We start from the raw sequence: 18,172 nt of genomic DNA, 5'->3' as shown, positions 1-18,172 counted from the left end.
CACACCACCCGGGCTGCCCTAGAGCTCTCAGCAGTGTCCCTTGGCTGCTCTCCACATCCTGCTCTGCAGGGTGGTGGCTCAGACCAGTCACAGCCCTACCTGGAACCAAGATTTGAATACAAGGGAGAGAAACAAATTCAGTCAAGTTTCCAGAACAAGAACGTAACTACAGGAAAAGGCATCAGGCTTCAACAGTGCCAGATCCCAGAAACAAGGCAAAAGGTATTTAAGGAACAGTTTCACCAAGTAGAATTCTTTCTATTTCACCATCACAAGTGCACAGGCTTTTTTGTACGATAAGGCTCAAAAAACTACTTGCAGATTTAAAAATACAAACATCATTTAACAATTCAGATGTGCCAATTTCTCTTTAACACCTAGATTTACTAGCTTAACATTGTACGTGTTTGGAGTAGACTAAACTGGTTTCATTCAACCAATGCCAATGTAAGCTTTTGTGGATTTGAGAAACTGAAGCAGTCTTCAAAAACAGAACAAAAAAGCTGGCATTAGGGTGCCAACTCAAGCAAGCAGGCTGACCTGAAAGTACACTGGAAAACTCTATGCATGAGTCTATAAAATAATGTATTTAACTGCCTCAATTCAGCACCCAAAGGCAAACAGCTTATTTTCTTTTGTGGTTCTAAAGGTACTTTTACAGGTAACAGTTCTCAACTCCCAGGCACTTCCCACTGACATCACATCTCACCTTTCCTTCTCATCTGGCAAGTACATTGTGTGATTATACAGAGGATAAGCATTATCATGACCTTCACCTCCCCTCACCTTCCCAAAGACAGTTTATCCCAGCTAGGAAGACGAGGGAAAAAATGCTACCCCCAAAAAACAAACAAAAATCCCAACCCTTGGCCTTGCCTTGTCAACAGGAGGCTGAAAACAGGCATCCAGAAAGGTATCCTATCACTTAGGCAGTTTTAAGTCAAAGTCTACATAAAGCAAGATTGAGCAGGAGTGTGACAGCTGTCCAAGGCAGCCCCATTTCAGTCCCAGCAATCACACTTACCTGTGTCAGGCCAACACCATCTGCATCACTTGATCTGTTCACATTATTGCTTTCAGGAGGAAACAGGCTTTTGGTTTTCTGCTCTCTTGGATTCTGTCCATTTTTCAGTGAGTCTTTCTTTTGATTTGGATGGCCTTCAGGAACAGGCCTGTCAGCCACTAAGAGCCTCAGTACTTGATCCTTCAAGCGCTCTGTTTCGCTTCGGCTGCTTCTAGATTTGCTGTCTGATGCTCTGGCTGCAGCCTCACCACTGGGGCTCGTTGCTATATCCCTTTTCAGGAGTTCCACCTTGTTACCTGCCAAGCTCCACTTCTGGAATGACCTCCGCAGTCTTTTTTTCCTCTGGACAGGGATGCCCCAGTCCAACCACTTGTGAAACCAGGTCTTCATGTCACCTTCCACTTGAAACTTTAAGTGCTCTGTGCTTCTTGCTTTCTTTAAAAACACCAAAACAGAGTCAAAAAAGCCAGTCCTGTTTGCCTGACACATGCCAGGCATAGTGCAGTTCACCTGGATGCACATATTTTTCAAGAACCAAAAAGCATCACAGGTGGGGCTCTGGCAGCAAGCAGTCTGACAGGACCGTAGAGTATGAAATCCTTCCAGAAGCTGTAAATGGTGATCTTCCCACGATCTCAAATGGCCACCAAATAGGATATTCCCCGGCTCGCATTTAGATCTGTTCCAGTTTGCATCTGGAAAAGGGGAGGAAGACAAATAAAGACAATTCTCAATCCTTTAAAGCAGTGGACAATAGATCCTCATCACTATTGTCAAGATTAATTTAGGGCACAGGAGTAATGTGGGAGAGAGGGTACAGGACAGTAAAATGGGGGCTTCTCAGAATCTATACCTGGCCTCAGTATCCAGTACTTACACAAGATTTTTAGCAACAATCTGCACCTCCTACCAAAGGGACCACCATTCTTTTTGATAGTAATGGAGCTAAAGCCATCTACAACAAAATAAGTGAAAACAGAAATGTTCCTGTTTCAGAAAAGACTAAGGCACAGACTGAACAGTGAGGCCAAGGTTATACAGCCAGTTAAGAGCCAGAAATTGAGCCCAGGAACCCTGAATGCAGCTTCTTACTCTAACCAGTAAACAGCATTGCCTCTCTGCCCATAGTTTGCCTTGAAGGAGAATTCTGGAAACAGTGACACTGGCTTGGTTCATAGTTCAAAGGCATTTTTCCTCTTCCAAACTGATGTTTGAGGTCAGTCACTTATTTTGAATGAAACTGCTCCACTTGAGAAGTTGTTACGTCTTCTAGAACAGAGGTTTGCAACACCTGTCCTCACCACCAGCTCCACTGTAGTGCTTTCTATAACAGAAATTGTGTCAAACATGGTTGGTTTTTTGGTTGTTTTTTTTAAGAGTCAAGTTACTTCAGATCTCAGATCAGCAGTGAAGCAGCAACTGCTCTGCATATGGATTTTTTTTTTTCCTAGCATGAAAAATTAGAGTGCTTGCAGGGATCAATGGATTAAAGGCTTCCAAAATTCAGAGCTCTGCAGATTAAGGACTCCCTAAAAATAGACTAATGACCTATGGGACTGTTACACTGTGCTGTGTTCAGCATCCAAGGGATAATAGGTCACTGGAAGATAACTTTACAAACTATGTCGCTGGACTCTGAGTAGTCCAGCTGGAGAATATGCTCCAGATCTGGCTTCCTGTGTGTCAAGAATGCAGTTCTCGAACACAACACAAATGGGAAACTTTTTTTCTCCATTAAAATAAAGAAGTCTGAATTTAAATTATAATACCCTGATCCCCGTTTTTTTGACAGCATATAAAAAAAGTTCAGTAACATATTACTATTTCAGTAACTCTGAATGAATACAGACTTCATGTTGCATTATACCGACATTCACTAGAGTGGGAACTAAAATTAATAAGCATGGATGTAGAGGCTACTGCTCCATCTGTCTCCCCTGGGAAGAATTCTCACACCACTTCTTCTGCCACTTCCAAGTTACAAACACATTGAAGATGGAATATGTTGAGGCACATGAAAAAGACCACACAGATCTCCATGTCTCATCCAGCAAATAAAAGTAATTTGGTGATGGCACAGCAGCGCGTTTTATGATTCTTGGAAGAAGTCATGCGAGGTCCCCACTGCCCAGCATAACTCCAACAGCCCTGCTGAGCCACAGCAGGCTCACATAGCCGCAGGAAGCTTTCCAAGTGCCAACCATGACACAGAAGTGCAGAGGGCGAGGTATTTTTCTGGTCAAGTCTGGAGCTCACAAGCAGTGGTCAGGCTCAACCTCCTGAAGCACCACCAATCCTGGAAGACTGTAAGACTAGAACAGTACAGGCAGATGCAGGTGTCTTCCACTCTGGCTGTTTTAGGCTACTTGAAGCATTTGACTTCAGGAATTTAAACTCCTGCCACAAAGACACTTAACCTCACACTACTGAGATGGCAAGGAACTCTTACCCTCTGAATCACAGCTAATACACAAGGTTAGTGATATCAAAGTGCTGTGATTTTCCCCCTCCTCCTGCACCATCCCCTCGGTGCAGGAGGAAGGGGAAAATCATAGCACTTCTATAACCTTGTATGACCAAAGAAAGCAAGTGGGGAAGATGAAGAACATATTTTGTTGTAATTGAGTTATCCCAAACAGCACAGTAGATGTAACAGCTTTATTACTCCTGATCATTAAAGGTATCCACATATGATGATTTTCTCACCCAGAATGGATTAGCCACTTGTTTAAAATGAAGGACGATGGCCATATTCACGCATCTTTTGTGTGGAATCTCTTGCTACACCAAGAACTTCAATCCAAAAAGGGAACTCCCACCACCACAAGGAAAGGTTTATTTTTGAGACATCAAAAAGTGGGAAGCAAAGATGTTATTTATAGCTTATTGTGAAACAAGCTCAGCAAAGACAGTTTGAAGTCGAGGCTCCAGAAAGCTAGAATCAGCTGCAACAGAAAGCACTCGAGATCTGTGACCAAGCCATGGGGGACCAGAGCTCCCTGTGGGTGTCTGAACCCACAACTGTGCAGAAGGTGAAGCAGCTCTTCACTTGAGCAATGTCCAACTGTAACGTGTAAATGAAACTTTGCATATGTTCAACAGAGAGAGAAGTTGACATCAGCACCTTTAAAATCATCACCATCCTTGTCACACTTCATCAACACATGGCACTTCCTTCGAGAGCAAGCAGACGGGCAGCCTGTCTGCCCGGGGCAACAACCGACCTCATTACACTCCAAAGTGCTTGGACTGACAGTCACCCTGACACGACTGTGCGCACAAGCAGGGACAAGCACCTGGCACTAACCTGATGGACCTGGAATTAGGACAGAGTATGCGGTGCGGCAGGTATGTACGCACAAAAGGTGCACATGTGTACACACACACACTCTCCAGACTTAGAGAAACAAGTAACAAATGGAAGAATAACGCTACTGCTGTGAATTTCAAGAGAATCTTATCCATTCCAGCTCAGTTTAGCCTAAAAAAAAAAAATTAACTTTATGTTAAAGGTGAAGCACTGTCCCCACTATATCCTGTGCAAAAGGGAAACATGCTGCTTCCCACATCCCTAAAATCCCTCCTCCTCCTCGACCAGTGCTCATCCACCTCTCCTCAGATGTCAGCCCTGGCTCATACATATCACTCAAATTAAGTCTTGATACAGGACCCAGTGAAATTCAGCAGCAACTTTCTAGTAACAGGCTTAGAACTGGGGCACAAACAGAATGGGGCATATTTAAGAGAAAAGTGTTCGCAGGGAAGATATCCCTTGTGAAAAATCACTACGTAACACAAGTATTACATTTATTTATCTAAAATGTAAAACCTGAATCCCCATAAGCACCTCCTAGGTATGACAGAGCCATGACTTAGCCCAGATGACACAACACTACCATGCTGAGAGCATTCTGCTTCCCTTTTAACCCACTGCTAAACCAAGATGCAGAGATCTGAATTACATTTTGGCCAGATTTCATTTCCAGAACTCTGCTAATGCGCACCTAGGACATGTTTATTTGAAATTAGCTAATATGGTTTCTGAATTGCTGTACATGAATAGCTTAAAACTTGGTTAACTCTCAGGAATGATAGCGTACAGGCAACTCAACATGCCAGCCCAGAGTTCTAGACGTACATTTTCCACAGAACCATACTGATTTTCATCTAAGCAAGTTCCCTGGTCTTTGGTGGACATCACACATTCAGACAACTTTTAAGTGCCATGGCAGAAAGCAGAGCTCCTCAGTCTACACTTGCATTTCACCTCTGGAAAGAGGAAAGATTTTCTGCCAGGAAAAATCCACCCGGCCTGTTCATAAAACACTTCCTTCCCGCAAGTCCTGCAGGAACACACTATGGGCCAAACGAATTGTTGTGATGAGAAGCCACGTATTGCTATTCGCAGCCTTGCAAATGGGGACCTCCACAGAATCTGGTGCAGCACCTGCACTAGGTGGTCATGGATCTGCACCAAACAAGAGAAGGCAGCTGTGAGTACCAGCAGAGCTACTAACTCCTGATTACTGGGAGAGCAGCCTGTTCAGTCCCTTCCAGTTCCTTGTGCTGGACCCTATGCAACCACACGCAGCAGTCGCATACGAGAACTTGTAGGTGGGTCAGACCAGCAGGCCAGTAGATCTGGTCACTGATAGCATCAATGCCAGCAGTTTCAGCGAAAAGCAGGAGAAACCCATCAGCGGGAACGTCCCCGAGGACGAGTTCCCTCCTAAGTCCCAGCAGCCCACCCAGCCTAGCACAACACAAATCACAAGACGCCTGCACAGTGGGTGTGCTTAGTCACTTCTCAATATTGTTTTTGTCATCTTTTTCTTCCCTAGTATATCAGTATAAAAAAAGCTGCTCTTCTCAGGAGTTCCTGTCCCAGCCATGCAGCTCACAGCTTTGCTGAACAGCAGGGGAATGGAAGGGACAAGAACAGTTTCTATTAATAAGCTCAGGTTCACAGACTTGCTCAGGCAGTTAATCCCTCCTGATATCAGATTAATGATTAAAGACTTGACTCTATAGACTTTTAAAATCTCTCACATGTAAGCAATTATGTCAACATAGTTCCTCTTGCGTAACTCCGCACGATCACACTAATTTCTAGACAGCCGTAATTCCTCCTCAGTTTAACAAACTGCTGCCTAAGTGACACAAACAAGACCAGAAGAACAAAACTCTACAATGGAAAAAGCGTCCACATCAGGATAACTATGTCACATATAATTATTTCCGCACATGCATCAGCCTTTGTGGTTTTAACTCTCCCAAGCAGACCAGCTCTCAAACACGGCAGCACTGCCCGGAACACCCTCCAAGAGCAACACAGGATTCACAGCACCAGCTCTAGACTTCTAAGATATTACTAAAGACAGGAAACACCATACAGGAAGCCCAGTCTACAAGAAAACACGCGATCCACCTGACACACCATCCAAACACACAGTGCTGAGAACCCTTTGTTAGGACGAAGAATACAAATATGTCTTTCCTGGTTCTAAATTAGCTGATTAAGGTCACAGAGCTCATTAGCTTAATCAAATCTGTCATTCAGTAAGTGTCCAGAAAGGCCCAGTGAAACAACAGAGATGCTGCAGCAGCCTAGATAACATGTCCACATAACCGAGAAACAAAGCAAAACAACCCCCTTCTCGAATCTTGCTACCATTAAGGCATAGCAACCTTCCGGCAAAAAGCAAGCTGCTGGCAGCTGTCACACGGGTTGATATATACTGAGGTCACCACTGCCTCGAACCTATAATTTACTGCAACTTGAACAAAGAGGGGGAAAAAAGGCACAAAAACTTTCTTAACTAGGATCTGGTGAAAGCTACATGCATGCATGGGAAAAAGTGAAGATGTGGCCTCAAAACACTCAGAGGAACTTAACAAGTCTCTCTGAAAAGTCAGAATCTGAACTTTAAAAAAAACAAAACAAAACAAAAAAACCCACCCACGCAATCCATTACATGAAAACTTCCATACAAACACCTAACTTGGTTATTTCCTTGAGCAGGAGGTTGGTTACTCAAGTTTGAACAGGAAATAAAAAAAACAAACATAACAATTGCCTGTAGGCAAACACTGATTATTGACATACCACATTTGGAGAGAGTGTTAAACATCTGAGGGCTAAAAACATATCCCTGCCTTCCCAACTTGCTTTGAGTATTCTTTAGATGAAATTATTTTGCAGATTATCACTTTTTTTTTTTTTTTTTTGCAAAAGGAACAAGATTCTCAGCTCAGAGAAAGCTCTCTATGAGATACAGGCAAGTGCCTAAAAGCTGGCACCGCATGTGAAGATGCACAACAGTAGCTGTGGGACAGACGGACACCCTGCTGCTGACACTTCCTTACTCAAAACAGCAGCTGGTTATCAGAGCAATACAGTGTTATAAGAAGGGACCCCCTCATGCCCCACGTCTCTTCTACCCTTTTGACAGGTCATTTAGTAACTATTAAAAGGTGAGGGTTTGTTTGTTTTTTAAACCAGCTACAATGTCTAGCAGCAAATAATTTCACTTTCCTCTCAGAATATTTTAAACAAGCGAGAGGGATAAATATCATAAAAAAATACAGACACAGTCCCAGAGAGAACCAAAGAATCACCTGCTGAGGAGCACAAGGCACACAGGCAAGCGCACAGGTAGAACAGCTGCAGACTTCTCAGCTCTCTTGCAGGTTTTCCCAGGCAGTATTGTGACAGAAATCGGGCGCTAATGCTGAACTTGGCTTCCAACCTCTTCTCCATGGCCTTTGTGGGCAGCAGCGGGGTTCTAGAAACATATGATATGAAACACAAAACATCCACTGGCAATTGATATGTTCTTGCATGGATTCAGTTGACATTATGAAGAGCATGGAGCATTTGTGGAGGAAAAGGAATGTCTTATCTTATCTGCTGTGACTCAGTCCAGCTGCTGCTAAGTAACTATCAATATATGACACTGAAGTGAAACCTGTAGTAGCAAAGTTTCCAGTGCTGAACTGCAGTGGGCCACCACGATGGCCTTTCCCATCACCCTTGTGATTTCCTCCTCCAGACCCCACCACTTTCAGTGGCAAAGTATCTAATACCACAGTCTTCTGGATTCCAAAGAAGCGTTTGCGGAAATTTCAGTTTCAAGTATGCCGTGGAGAACGGACGCCCAGCCAGCACAACGAGCATAACACTGGCACTGATAAGCCCAGCACATCTGCCTGGCGATGTCATTGCTTACGTGTCGGTGCTGGCTGGTACCAGGGAGAAACAAAGAGAAACAAGAATACAACAATGCTGAGAAATGTGGAGCTAAAGATCCGGTTTTGCCTCATGTTTTGCTCCGTGGGGCAGAGATCACGAAAGCACCGATGCTCCTTCTCAGCCCTTCTAATGCCAAAGGCTCTTTTACAGCCTCACGTGTTACTGAAATCTAAATTAGCTCTAGGTGATGTGAGAGAATTAACGTTTTCATAGCACACGTAATAAATACTATCTATTTTCAAAGAGGAACGAAGCGCCATCAGGCACAAGGAGTTAAACCTGCCATTTCTGAAGAATCAAAAGGGAATATCATCACAGATCTGTCTGACCTAAACCTGGCGGGGATTCCACCCGACCCGCCCCCCCCCGGGCAGCCAAGACCCCGAGCCGCAGGAGCACGGGAAGGGAGGGCGCAGGGGGTCAGCTGGACGGCGGCAGATGTAAAACGGCGGCTCTTCACCCCGCAGGTCCTTAAGGAAACTTTTCCGTCCCCTCCGGGTCTCCGCTCCGCCGCTCCCTCGGAGGGCGGGGGGGCCGTCCACACGGGACGAGGATCGGCCTCGCTCCACGCTGACCGCCGTGACTGGGGCCGGGCCGTGGGCGCCGACCGGCCGGGCTCTCCCCGCACCTGCCCGGCTTGGCAGAGGAGACACCGAGGGCGCAGGCCCCGGCGCGGAGCGGCCCGCAGCCCGTCAGTACCCCCGGGGCCGGGAGAGGGCCCCGCCGGGCCGGGCGGGAGAGGCGGCGGGCCGCCGGCCGGTACCTACCAGGGACTCATGGCGAGGCGAGCTCGGCGGCTCCTGGGCGGCCTCAGGCGGGCGGCGGGGCCGGGCCGGGCCTCCAGCGCGGCGGGGCGGGGGGCAGCGCGGCCTCCTGCCCCGCGGCCATGGCGGCGGCGCCTCGGCGGGCAGCCGCTCACCCCTCACCCGGAAGCTGAACAGCCGGCCTCACCGGAACCGGGACCGGAACCGGGACCGGGCTCTGCGGGCACCCTCCGGTCAGTGCCGGGGCTCCGGAGCCGGCTGTCCCGGATCACGGCGGGGCGGGGCGGCACCGCCCTCCCCGCAACCGGCGGAGCGAGGAGGCTTCGCAGCTACAGGTGACTTGCCCGTAAAGCCGCGCGGAGGCGGTGGCTTCGGGGACTTCCCAACAAGGCGGCAGGCTATTGGCCGTGCGGCGCGGTGGCGGCGCGCTGATTGGTTGAGAGGCCACCCCGGGCGGAACAGCGCTAAGGGGAAGGGGCCTGAGAGAACCCGGGGTGGGTGCCGGGGGCGGGGGGTGCCTGTCCGCCAAACCGACTCGCCGGGCCATGGCCTCGGACTCCGGAGACAGAAACCCGACGCTGAAGAAGTGCCTCGCCGTCCTCAGAGAGGCGAGAAATGACAACGAGCAGTTCGCAGCCCTGCTCCTGGTAAGGAACGGCTGCGGGATGGAGCCGCCGGCGCCATCGCCTCAGGAACGGGCCGGGGAGGGGGAAGGCGAGACCCGCTTCTGGAAAGGAGAGAGCCCGAGCGGCGTTTTGTAGCTGGGCTGGCTGGCGTTGGGAGCTTCGGGGCAAGGTGCTGCGATGCCTCGGTGTTCCCGTCAGCAAATGGAGGGAGCCTGGCCTTGGCTCGCGTGTGCTGAGGGTTAGTCGGCGTTGCCGCACGCTTGAAGCACTCTGGTAAAGCTCTGGATTAGCGCTTAGACCGAGTGTCCAGCTCACTGGTCAGGGGTTCACTTTTCTGTACTCATGGAAGTTGTTTAGGCTTCTGATTTTCCCCGTTCCATCCTGTAAATTTAGCAAAGCTCCTTGCTGCGCTGCACGCTCACCCCTGGTTTGCCTTACAGGTGACCAAAGCGGTCAGAGCCGGAGAAGTAGACGCCAAGACCCGTCGCCAGATCTTTGACGCAATTGGATTCACGTTTCCAAATCGCCTGCTCACCTCCAGGCAGCCCCCGGCGGGCTGCCCCGAGCACACCTTCCAGGCGCTGGGCCTTACTCTGTTAGCATGTTTCTGCACCGATCCAGAGTTAGCTGGTCATTCCCAGATCTTGAACAAAATCCCAACCTTCAATGACATCCTGGTTTCCCCTTGCAATCCAGACAGCACGTCCATGATCGATGATGTGTACCAGTGCCTGAGTGCTGTCATGGCCACTGCCAGGGGTCCCAGAGAGTTGGTGACCAAAGGGACGGTGTCTGCCCTGTGCCAGGCCTACGTGAATTGCAGTTACGGCTCTGACCGTGCCTTGACACTGCTCTTGGGGCTGTTGGCCATAGCAGAGGTGAAGTGCTGGCAGAGAGACGCTCCACACCTCCTGGCCGTGCTGAGCAAGCTCTCTGATGATTTTCTCAAGGCTGAAGACATGACCAAATTTGAGTTGTGTGAGGTTCTGCCTCGCTTCATCCCCCTGTCACCACCGCTCACACAGGACTCACGGGGCTCTGAGTGCCTCCATAAACTTTACAAAGGGCTGGCTAACATCTTGGGCAGTAAACTCGGCCAGTCGCAGCGGGACCCTGCTCTGAAGCTTGCTGCCTGCCTCGTGCAGGCCTGTGGGTCAGAGTGGATCCCAGCAGGGAGTGCTGGAAGTAAGTTCCTGGCCTTGCTGGTGAACTTGGCTTGTGTGGAGGTCCGCCTGACCCTAGAGGAGCCAGACCCCTTGGAGGTGGAGGGGAAGAAAGAAGTGGTAACGGCCTGCTATGTCCTTATTGAGATGGGGATCCAGGAGTGCCTGAGAGAAGAGAAACCGCTGCTAGAGTTGGTGCAGAAAGTGCAGCTCATGAGGATCATGGAGGAGGCATTTGGAGCTGTAATATTCTACTTGAGACAGGTAATGCAGGGCTCTCAAGCAAAGAGCATGTTTTTGTGGATTTCTCTGGGAGTCTTTGATTGCTATTCACTGAGACGCTTCATGGGTGCTCAGCAGCTCATGGCCATAGCTGTGTAGAGCAACATGTGCCTCTTGGCCCAGTGTGGTTTTCATACCTGCAGTAGCTCGATAGGACAGCAGCCCTAACATGTCATTTTCTGTCTGCTTTCTTCTTCATGCAGGTTAAACAGGAGGAGCTACAAGATCCTTTCATATTTGCTTCTGTTCGAATCCTTGGAGCCTGGATGGCAGAAGAGACATCCTCCCTCAAGCAGGAAATCTGTGAGCTTTTGCCTTTCCTTGTTCATTATGCCAAGAAGCTTTTCAAAGAGGGTAGCCCAGCTGCGAGTCTTCCCCAGCCAGAGCTGGTCAGCACTGAGGGCTCTGGTGTACCCCAGGATGCCCTGAGGTGTGTATTTTAAGCACAGAGTTGATTCATTTTAGCGCAAACCTGCTCAAATCTTTTTCTATTTTCTGTTCTCCCTGCAGTGCCAATTCCGTGACTCTTTCCCCCCCCCAGTTGGATGTAAATGCAGGGCTTAGACCCATTCTGCCTCATGTTACCAATTTCTTTCCCCTTCCAGATTTCTGCTACCTGGCTTTTGTCATTTAACAGCAGAGGACAGGCCCCGGGACATCCTCATCTCAGAAGGGGCACCAGCACTGCTGTCTGAGTACTTCCTCTATCAGTGGGAGGTACTGACCTCCAAGCCCAGGTCGCTGACTCCCCTGACAAACACTGAAATGAGTCTACAGACTGCGTGTGGGATTTTCCTTAACCTGGTTGTGACTGCGCCAGACCTCATCAGGTAACAGAGCCGTAGGAGCTTGCTTTAAGATTGTCGGTGGGAAGAAAGAGAGCGCATTGTGCAATGAGCTTGCAGGATCTTTTAAGACACTGTGCTGAAAAAGGGATATCCCTTTTTCAACACCAGTTACATTACTTTTTTGGTGCTGCATTTAAGCTTGACGTTTTCAGGTGCTTCTGGCCCTGCTCAGGAAACGTGTCTCAGGGTTTGCTTTCTCTCTAGGCGAGACAAAACCTTTTTGTCCTTGATGGACATATTGCTGAAGTCTCTTCCGCTTCTGCTGCCCCAGAAAGATCACCTGGTTCTAGCAGCCAACATTGCCGCTCTGGGCCTGATGATGGCCAGGACCCTTGCAAGTTCGGCAGGTAAGAAGAGTTCCCACTGGCAAAGTTGCGCATTGCTCTGCACGGGCAGAGACTGGGGTCTGCGTGGTTGGGCTGGAGAAAGCAAACGCAAGGGAAACAGGTCCAGTTTCTGTCATTGGAAAAGTGACCAAACCAAAAACCTGGAGGAGCAAGGAATATGCAGAAAATTCAGCAGGCCGATGTGCTGGGATTAAGAGATTTCTAGGGCAGGAGGATGGTATTCTGCTCTCCCTGAAAGCCCTGCTGCAGACAGGCCCACCGAAGGGTCCTTCCTTTGCCGAGCGAGCTCTGTATTGAGTCATTCATTTCCTTTTTCTTTCAGCTCTTCAGGGGACGCAGTCTGCCAAGGAGTTTTTCAGAGCTGCCATTTGCTTCCTATCACAGGCCCACACCGCCCAAGCAGACCCTGGTAGGGACGGCTTGGCCGCGGCCGTGTCACCTGCCTACGTGAGTGCCTGGGCTGACATCAGTGAGCTCTGGTTCCTGGGGATGCAGGCCTTGGCCGGCTGCGTGCCGCTTTTTCCCTGGCTGCCGCAAGCTGTCCTCCAGGCACGGTGGCTGGAAGGCCTCTCGGAGTTACTGGCTCGCGTCGCTCCAGCCTCAGTGGATTTTGAGCTCATTGCTGCTTTCCAGGGTGTGTTAGTAGAGCTGGCCAGAGCCAGCAAGCCATGCAGGGATGTGATCCTGTCACACCACGGCAGGGAGTGGGCCAACCTTTATGGTATGGCAGCTTTGGAACAGTGTCTGTCTGAGCAGTGAAGAGCTAGCGGCACCCTGGTGTGGGAAATGAAGCCAGACTCCCGCACAAGATCTGTTCAACATTTCTCACGTGCCCTTTGGTGCCAGGTGGGGACAAAAAGCATTTGAATGACCAAACTTTATAAAACTGGAGTGATGCAGCAGAGCTCAGCGGGATTTGCACTGTCCACAACCTGATGTGCAGAACTGTTGCTGCCTCAGAACGTTTCAACATGCACCTGCTTGACCTTCAGTCAGTATTTCTTTTTAAAACCAGACTGTTTTATTATTAAAGACGTTTTATGTTGCTTTGTTTTTCAAACTCCTGTGGTGGTGGGATTTATTTCTGTCCAGGGCCCTGAGAAGTTGCCTGCTTCTCCCTTTAACATAGTCTCCCAATTTTGTCACAGTAAGCCCTTTAGGATGTCACCTTATTTTATGTCAGAGACCTGCACGTGTTAGTAAAGTAACTTGGCACTACACATAGAAGCCTGCAAAAAGCAGGAACAGGAAAAGCTTTAATATTTACCAATAGCAGTGAGAATAACTCTGTAACTTGGCACAGACCTGTCCCCTTCTGGTGTGAGGATGCACAAAGGCCCTTTTGCCATGCTGTGGGATGACCCCCCCGCCCCCCTCCCGGCTCATATCGACAACTGGTACCATCCCAAATTCATGCCTAGAAAACCATCACAGCATCACTTGCTGTTGCCTGTTTTGCCCTGTGACACACCTGCACAAGGCACAGCCACCGGGATTTTTATTTGCTCGGGCTCCCTCTCGCTGCAGGGATGGGATATATGGACGGGATTTTTCCACTCTTGCAAGGCAAGGGGTTCAACCTGCAAAGGCCTGGGCTCTCTTTAGAGCCTTTGGGTACAGACTGTGAAAGCAGAAATAAGTGAATTACACCTCTCTGACTCCCTGCAGACCGAGGAGTAGTTTGCTTTTCGGAAGAGAAAGGCCACATGTACAGTGGGAATAAATCATTTGTACCACTGGCTTTGCAGCCTGGGCTGCCAGCTCTCGGGTATCCTGTGAGCCTGAGCCTAAAAACTCCCACAAAGAGCAGCCGGGACGGGGTGGTATTTCGGAGTTTTTCTGACGGAGGATGGCTGCGGCCGGAGCAGAGCTCCCTGCTCGGGCTGCAGCCGGGCCCGGGAAGGGTTTTCCACCAGGTGTCAGCCGAGGAGCTCGTTGGGAGCCGCAGCCTCGCCGGGGAGCGGCTCTCCTGCCAGACCAAGGCACGGATCCTGGCTGCCCTCAGAACTCATGCTGGGGAATCCTCTGATTGAGGGAAAAATCAAGCGAGGAGCTGTCTCAGAAGGAGGGCTGAGTCTGGGTGTATTCCTGCTCTATACCGTATTTTTAGCTCACTGCTTTATCAAAGCAAACGCCTTACACAACTGCAGAGGAGGCGTCTGCTGTTGCTCAGGAAAAGTATCTTTCTGATCTTTCCAGCTCAGCCCTGAAAAGTTAATGCAAGTTGGAACAAAGGTAGGTGCTACCAGAAGAAAGCGATGCAAGCCAAACAAGCAAATGAGCCTCCTGGCCTTGGAAAAGAGCATAACTCTGCTCGAGCGTGGGGAGAGTCTCCCCGTCCTGCCAAGAACACCTCATCCCTGCACCACGGGGAAACATCAATACGTTGGACGAGTCAGAAACACATTTCAGATTGTCAGAAAAAACATCCAAACACCCAAATGCTTTACCTTCGACTGTTCTCAGTCTCGTAAACTCTTCTGCCTCTGGTCAAAGGGTGTGGGCTTTCCATTAATGAAAGGCTATCATTAGTGCTAATGAGAGATAGGCACCTGTATCAGCAGGAGAGCACTCTCCTCTCTCCCCCAGCGCTGCACTGGGCTCGCTGTGGTTAGCGGCGCTGGCTTGGCCGTCGTTCATCCCCACGGGCAGCAGTAGGAGCTTCTACAACACCCGACCGGAGATCCCGTCCGGGCCTGCAGGACCCCATCCAAGACTAGATCAGTCCTAGACCCGCAGGCCTTTGGCTGCTGGTGTTTAATTCCCAGGCAGGCTAGCTGGGAGCAAACCAAGAGCCCAGGGAAGTCCTCCAGTTTATCCTTCACCACATCCTAGGGCAGTGGATTTTGGCCACCAGCAGGTGCCTGGGGAGGAGCACCTGTCCCTCATTCTCCCACTCTTCAGTGGAAAGTCCCATCAGGTGTGAGAAGGACCGGCCATGCCTTGCCAGAGCTGCACCCTCCCAGAGACCCCGATGGCTCATCATATACTTGTTTCTTTGCATAACACAAAACATGTTCCTCTTGGCTGCCCATGGGCTGACAGAGGATGGGGTGAGACACCAGCCTTGCTCTGGGATGTTACCAGGCTGAATGCCAGAGGGGATGCGCTGTGTAGATGCTGGGGGTCCTTGAGCAATATCACTGCTCTCTTGTCCCTCGACACCACTTTCCAAACACATTCTTGGGCAGAGCACCCCTAAAAGGCTGGTTCCCCTCCCCGAGACCCCTGGGCTCTAACAACAGGGAGCACAGCACCTTCAGGAGGGGAGAGCACAGGAGCTGGCGGAGGCCTCCTGACTTGCGGGTGTCTCCGTTGGCTCTGCTTGTGCCGGTCTGCAGGCCCCGGCGTGCCCAAGGCGGCTCAGCCCAGCGCGAGGGAGATGGTGCCCCAGCAGCCTGGCTGAGGCTTCAAAGGCTGCAGGGTGACTCCTCGGCCACCACGAGCTTTGGAAGCCCAACCGCAGGTTCTGCCATCGGCAGCTGGCATCTGTGGGCATCGATCCGCTAGCGCAAGAAAGGTGGATGATGGCATCAGCTAACATCCCCCGTCTTCCACGGCACTTTGAGATCCCAGCACGGAGTGGGATTGCAGCCAGCAACACCCAGAGCAAACCGTGCTTTATCTCCCAGTGCATTTTCGACACCAGAGCGAGCTCTCCAGGAACAAGATGATCATTCACCATGGCTTGGACAAGATGAATAAGGCCCCAGAGATGCAGACGTACATTCTGTTTCGCTTTGACAGCTTAAATGTCATAATGCCTTTGCAAACCCGACCATGGCATACATTTTCTTACGGCCTTTATTCATATCACCCCAAAAGCACTGGCAATAAAATTAAATATTTCATAAGGTTGTTATTTGGCTGCTGCACTGCAGGAGCCAAGCGCGGCCCCCTCCCACAAACCTCTTGCTGCAAGATGTAGCAGGGCTGGTGAGGGTGGATGCCTGAGCAGAGAGGCGAGGGCTGCCCCGTTCCCTGTGCACCCCTCGATGGAGCCCTTGTCCTTCTCCCCAAAGCCCTGCCTGGCTCTCCAGCCCCCCAGCAGGGAGCTTCCTTCCCCACCTGGATTGCTGGGGGGGGTGTGTGTAAGAAATGATAGGAGCAGCCAGCATTTCTCTGAGGTGTCGATGGGAGCCGGGCTTCTGGGGAAGAACCAGTCCATCTTTGGCTCGGGCAGGGAGCTGTGCTCACATACTTTTGTTTCCATGCCCCTACTGCCCTGCTCCGCCGGTATTTTCGTGGCTGACCTCCGAAAGCAGAGGTTGCTGCCTCAAGCCCCTCGCACGCTCCTGGAAGAGCCGACATACACACTGATCTCCCTGGGAAGGAGTACTGGGACCTTTGTTACAAAACCAGTTTTTCAGAGATTTCTCGCTTGGGTGTGAACGCAACAAGTGGTCCCTGGGGTGGAGACGTGGCCCAGACTGACCGCGAACATTCCCCATAGCTGGGGGGCGAGCGGGCAGCTGTCATGTTGAGGCCCTCGCGCGATCATGGCATTCTGTTAGCAGACATGAAGGACACTTGGCAGAACAAAACGTGAGCACAGCTGGATGTGCACGTGGTCCTTCAACTGGGGGCCTAAAGAGCAGGGAGTGGAGAGCTGTGTTTTAGCATCCTGTATTCAGATGACCCCCAGCAATTGCTCTGGCCATGCTGAACCAGTAATGGAACCAGGCAGCTGCTGGAACAGCATGTGTGCAGCACCCAGTGTGAGAGTCCTCAGCCCTGCCTGGGGCGTCAGGACAGCAGGTTAAAGCGAATAATTGTTCATCATTACCATTAGTGGCCTACTGGCTGCTTCCTGCCCATGGGAGGCCCATGGCTTTAGTTCGCCCTCATCACCAGGTGGGCAAAAACACTCTTAGCAACGCTGGATGGAGAGGATGGGGCAGTGAGGGACTCAACCAGGTCTCAGCCATCTTGCAGGGACCGTTCGGGTGCTTGCAGGGCTCGGAGCGTGTTGCTGGGCAGGACCCGAGGGCTGGGAAGGTGCTGCTTGTGCTCCCAGTGGAGAGGGTGCCAGGGCAGAGGAGCTGCTGGGGGCTGCACAAAGGAACGGTCGGAGCTCGCCTTTGGCACGGGCACACGCAGGCCCCAGCAGCGGTCACAGCCGCTCGCTCTTGTCAGCTGCGAGGTCCTTTGTCCCCTTCCTGGGCACCGCTGGGCTGGGGGGGTGAGAAGCCCCGAGCCGACCCCCTGGCAGCCCCACCAGGCTGGGGCTGCCCCAGCCCCCTGCCCCAGCCCACCGCATTGCCACGAGCCCAGTTTGCCTGGCATGCTTGGTGGCAGCAGGGCAGCTTTGCCTTTTGTTTTTCCTTCCCTTTGTCTGTCAGTGTTGCAGGTTTCCTCTGCTCTGTCTCATTTTTGGGTGGAACCACGGCTTCCCTCTGAGCTGCCGCCGGGGAGCATCCTCCCGTTCGCCCCGCGGTCCCACACGCAGGCCGGCTCGCGGCCCTTCGCGCCCAGATTTTGCACAGTTTCACCTCTTTCAGACGAATAAAGACTTGACATTATACGGACTAGACGAGCAAGGGATGTTAAGAATGAACTGGAACATAACTGCAAAATACAGCATGTCCAATCCAATTTTTGCTAGCGAATGAAACGGATCTGGTGGAAAATAAATACAGAACTTTCAGGAGCAGCGTCCTTGAACAGCATTTGAGGGGGATGCAGAGATTTGAATAGATCAGCCCCTTATACCTCTGCACATCCCTCCTCCCTCCCTTAAATACCATCTTTAATAGAAATACATTAGAATAAATGATCAGCCCTTGCCTCCTAAAGACAGGTGGCAGGGTAATATTAAAAGAAATGAATAAAAATTCATTTAATGAGCATTGTTAATTAAACCTGG

The 18,172-nt window shown here is 50.5% G+C and overlaps 2 protein-coding genes across 3 annotated transcripts in view; one reads left to right on the top strand and one right to left on the bottom strand.

Annotated features, from left to right (window-relative positions):
• Positions 1–9,364, bottom strand: part of KIAA0319L (KIAA0319 like) — a 36,797-nt gene extending 27,433 nt beyond the window's left edge. The window contains exons 1-3 of one of the 2 annotated variants that reach the window (XM_069802907.1): positions 9,044–9,364; positions 7,643–7,809; positions 1,025–1,719 (exon numbers count right to left, since the gene is read on the bottom strand). In XM_069802907.1, coding sequence (XP_069659008.1) covers positions 1,025–1,719; positions 7,643–7,784 — 837 coding nt within the window. In that variant the 5' untranslated portion in view covers positions 7,785–7,809; positions 9,044–9,364. The remainder of the gene's footprint in view (positions 1–1,024; positions 1,720–7,642; positions 7,810–9,043) is intronic. The other variant, XM_069802906.1, reaches the window with a different exon arrangement.
• A 149-nt stretch (positions 9,365–9,513) lies between these two features.
• Positions 9,514–13,366, top strand: NCDN (neurochondrin). Its single transcript, XM_069802908.1, has 6 exons — positions 9,514–9,687; positions 10,107–11,093; positions 11,315–11,541; positions 11,717–11,941; positions 12,164–12,306; positions 12,629–13,366. Exons 1-6 carry the CDS (start codon positions 9,586–9,588, stop codon positions 13,063–13,065), a joined length of 2,121 nt encoding a protein of 706 aa, XP_069659009.1. The 5' UTR covers positions 9,514–9,585; the 3' UTR covers positions 13,066–13,366.
• Positions 13,367–18,172: the final 4,806 nt, after the last annotated feature.

The sequence above is a fragment of the Haliaeetus albicilla genome, chromosome 16, assembly GCF_947461875.1.
Source record: "Haliaeetus albicilla chromosome 16, bHalAlb1.1, whole genome shotgun sequence".
Classification (NCBI taxonomy): Eukaryota; Metazoa; Chordata; class Aves; order Accipitriformes; family Accipitridae; genus Haliaeetus; species Haliaeetus albicilla.
Note: the sequence above shows the minus strand (reverse complement) of the source record. Positions and strands in the feature narration are given on the sequence as shown.

Bases quoted from the DNA above. Each gene is read 5' to 3' on its own strand.
- NCDN (XM_069802908.1), top strand. From the start codon at position 9,586: ATGGCCTCGGACTCCGGAGACAGAAACCCGACGCTGAAGAAGTGCCTC. The intron at 9,688-10,106 runs GTAAGGAACGGC...TTTGCCTTACAG, and splicing joins AGTTCGCAGCCCTGCTCCTG to GTGACCAAAGCGGTCAGAGC. The intron at 11,942-12,163 runs GTAACAGAGCCG...CTTTCTCTCTAG, and splicing joins ACTGCGCCAGACCTCATCAG to GCGAGACAAAACCTTTTTGT.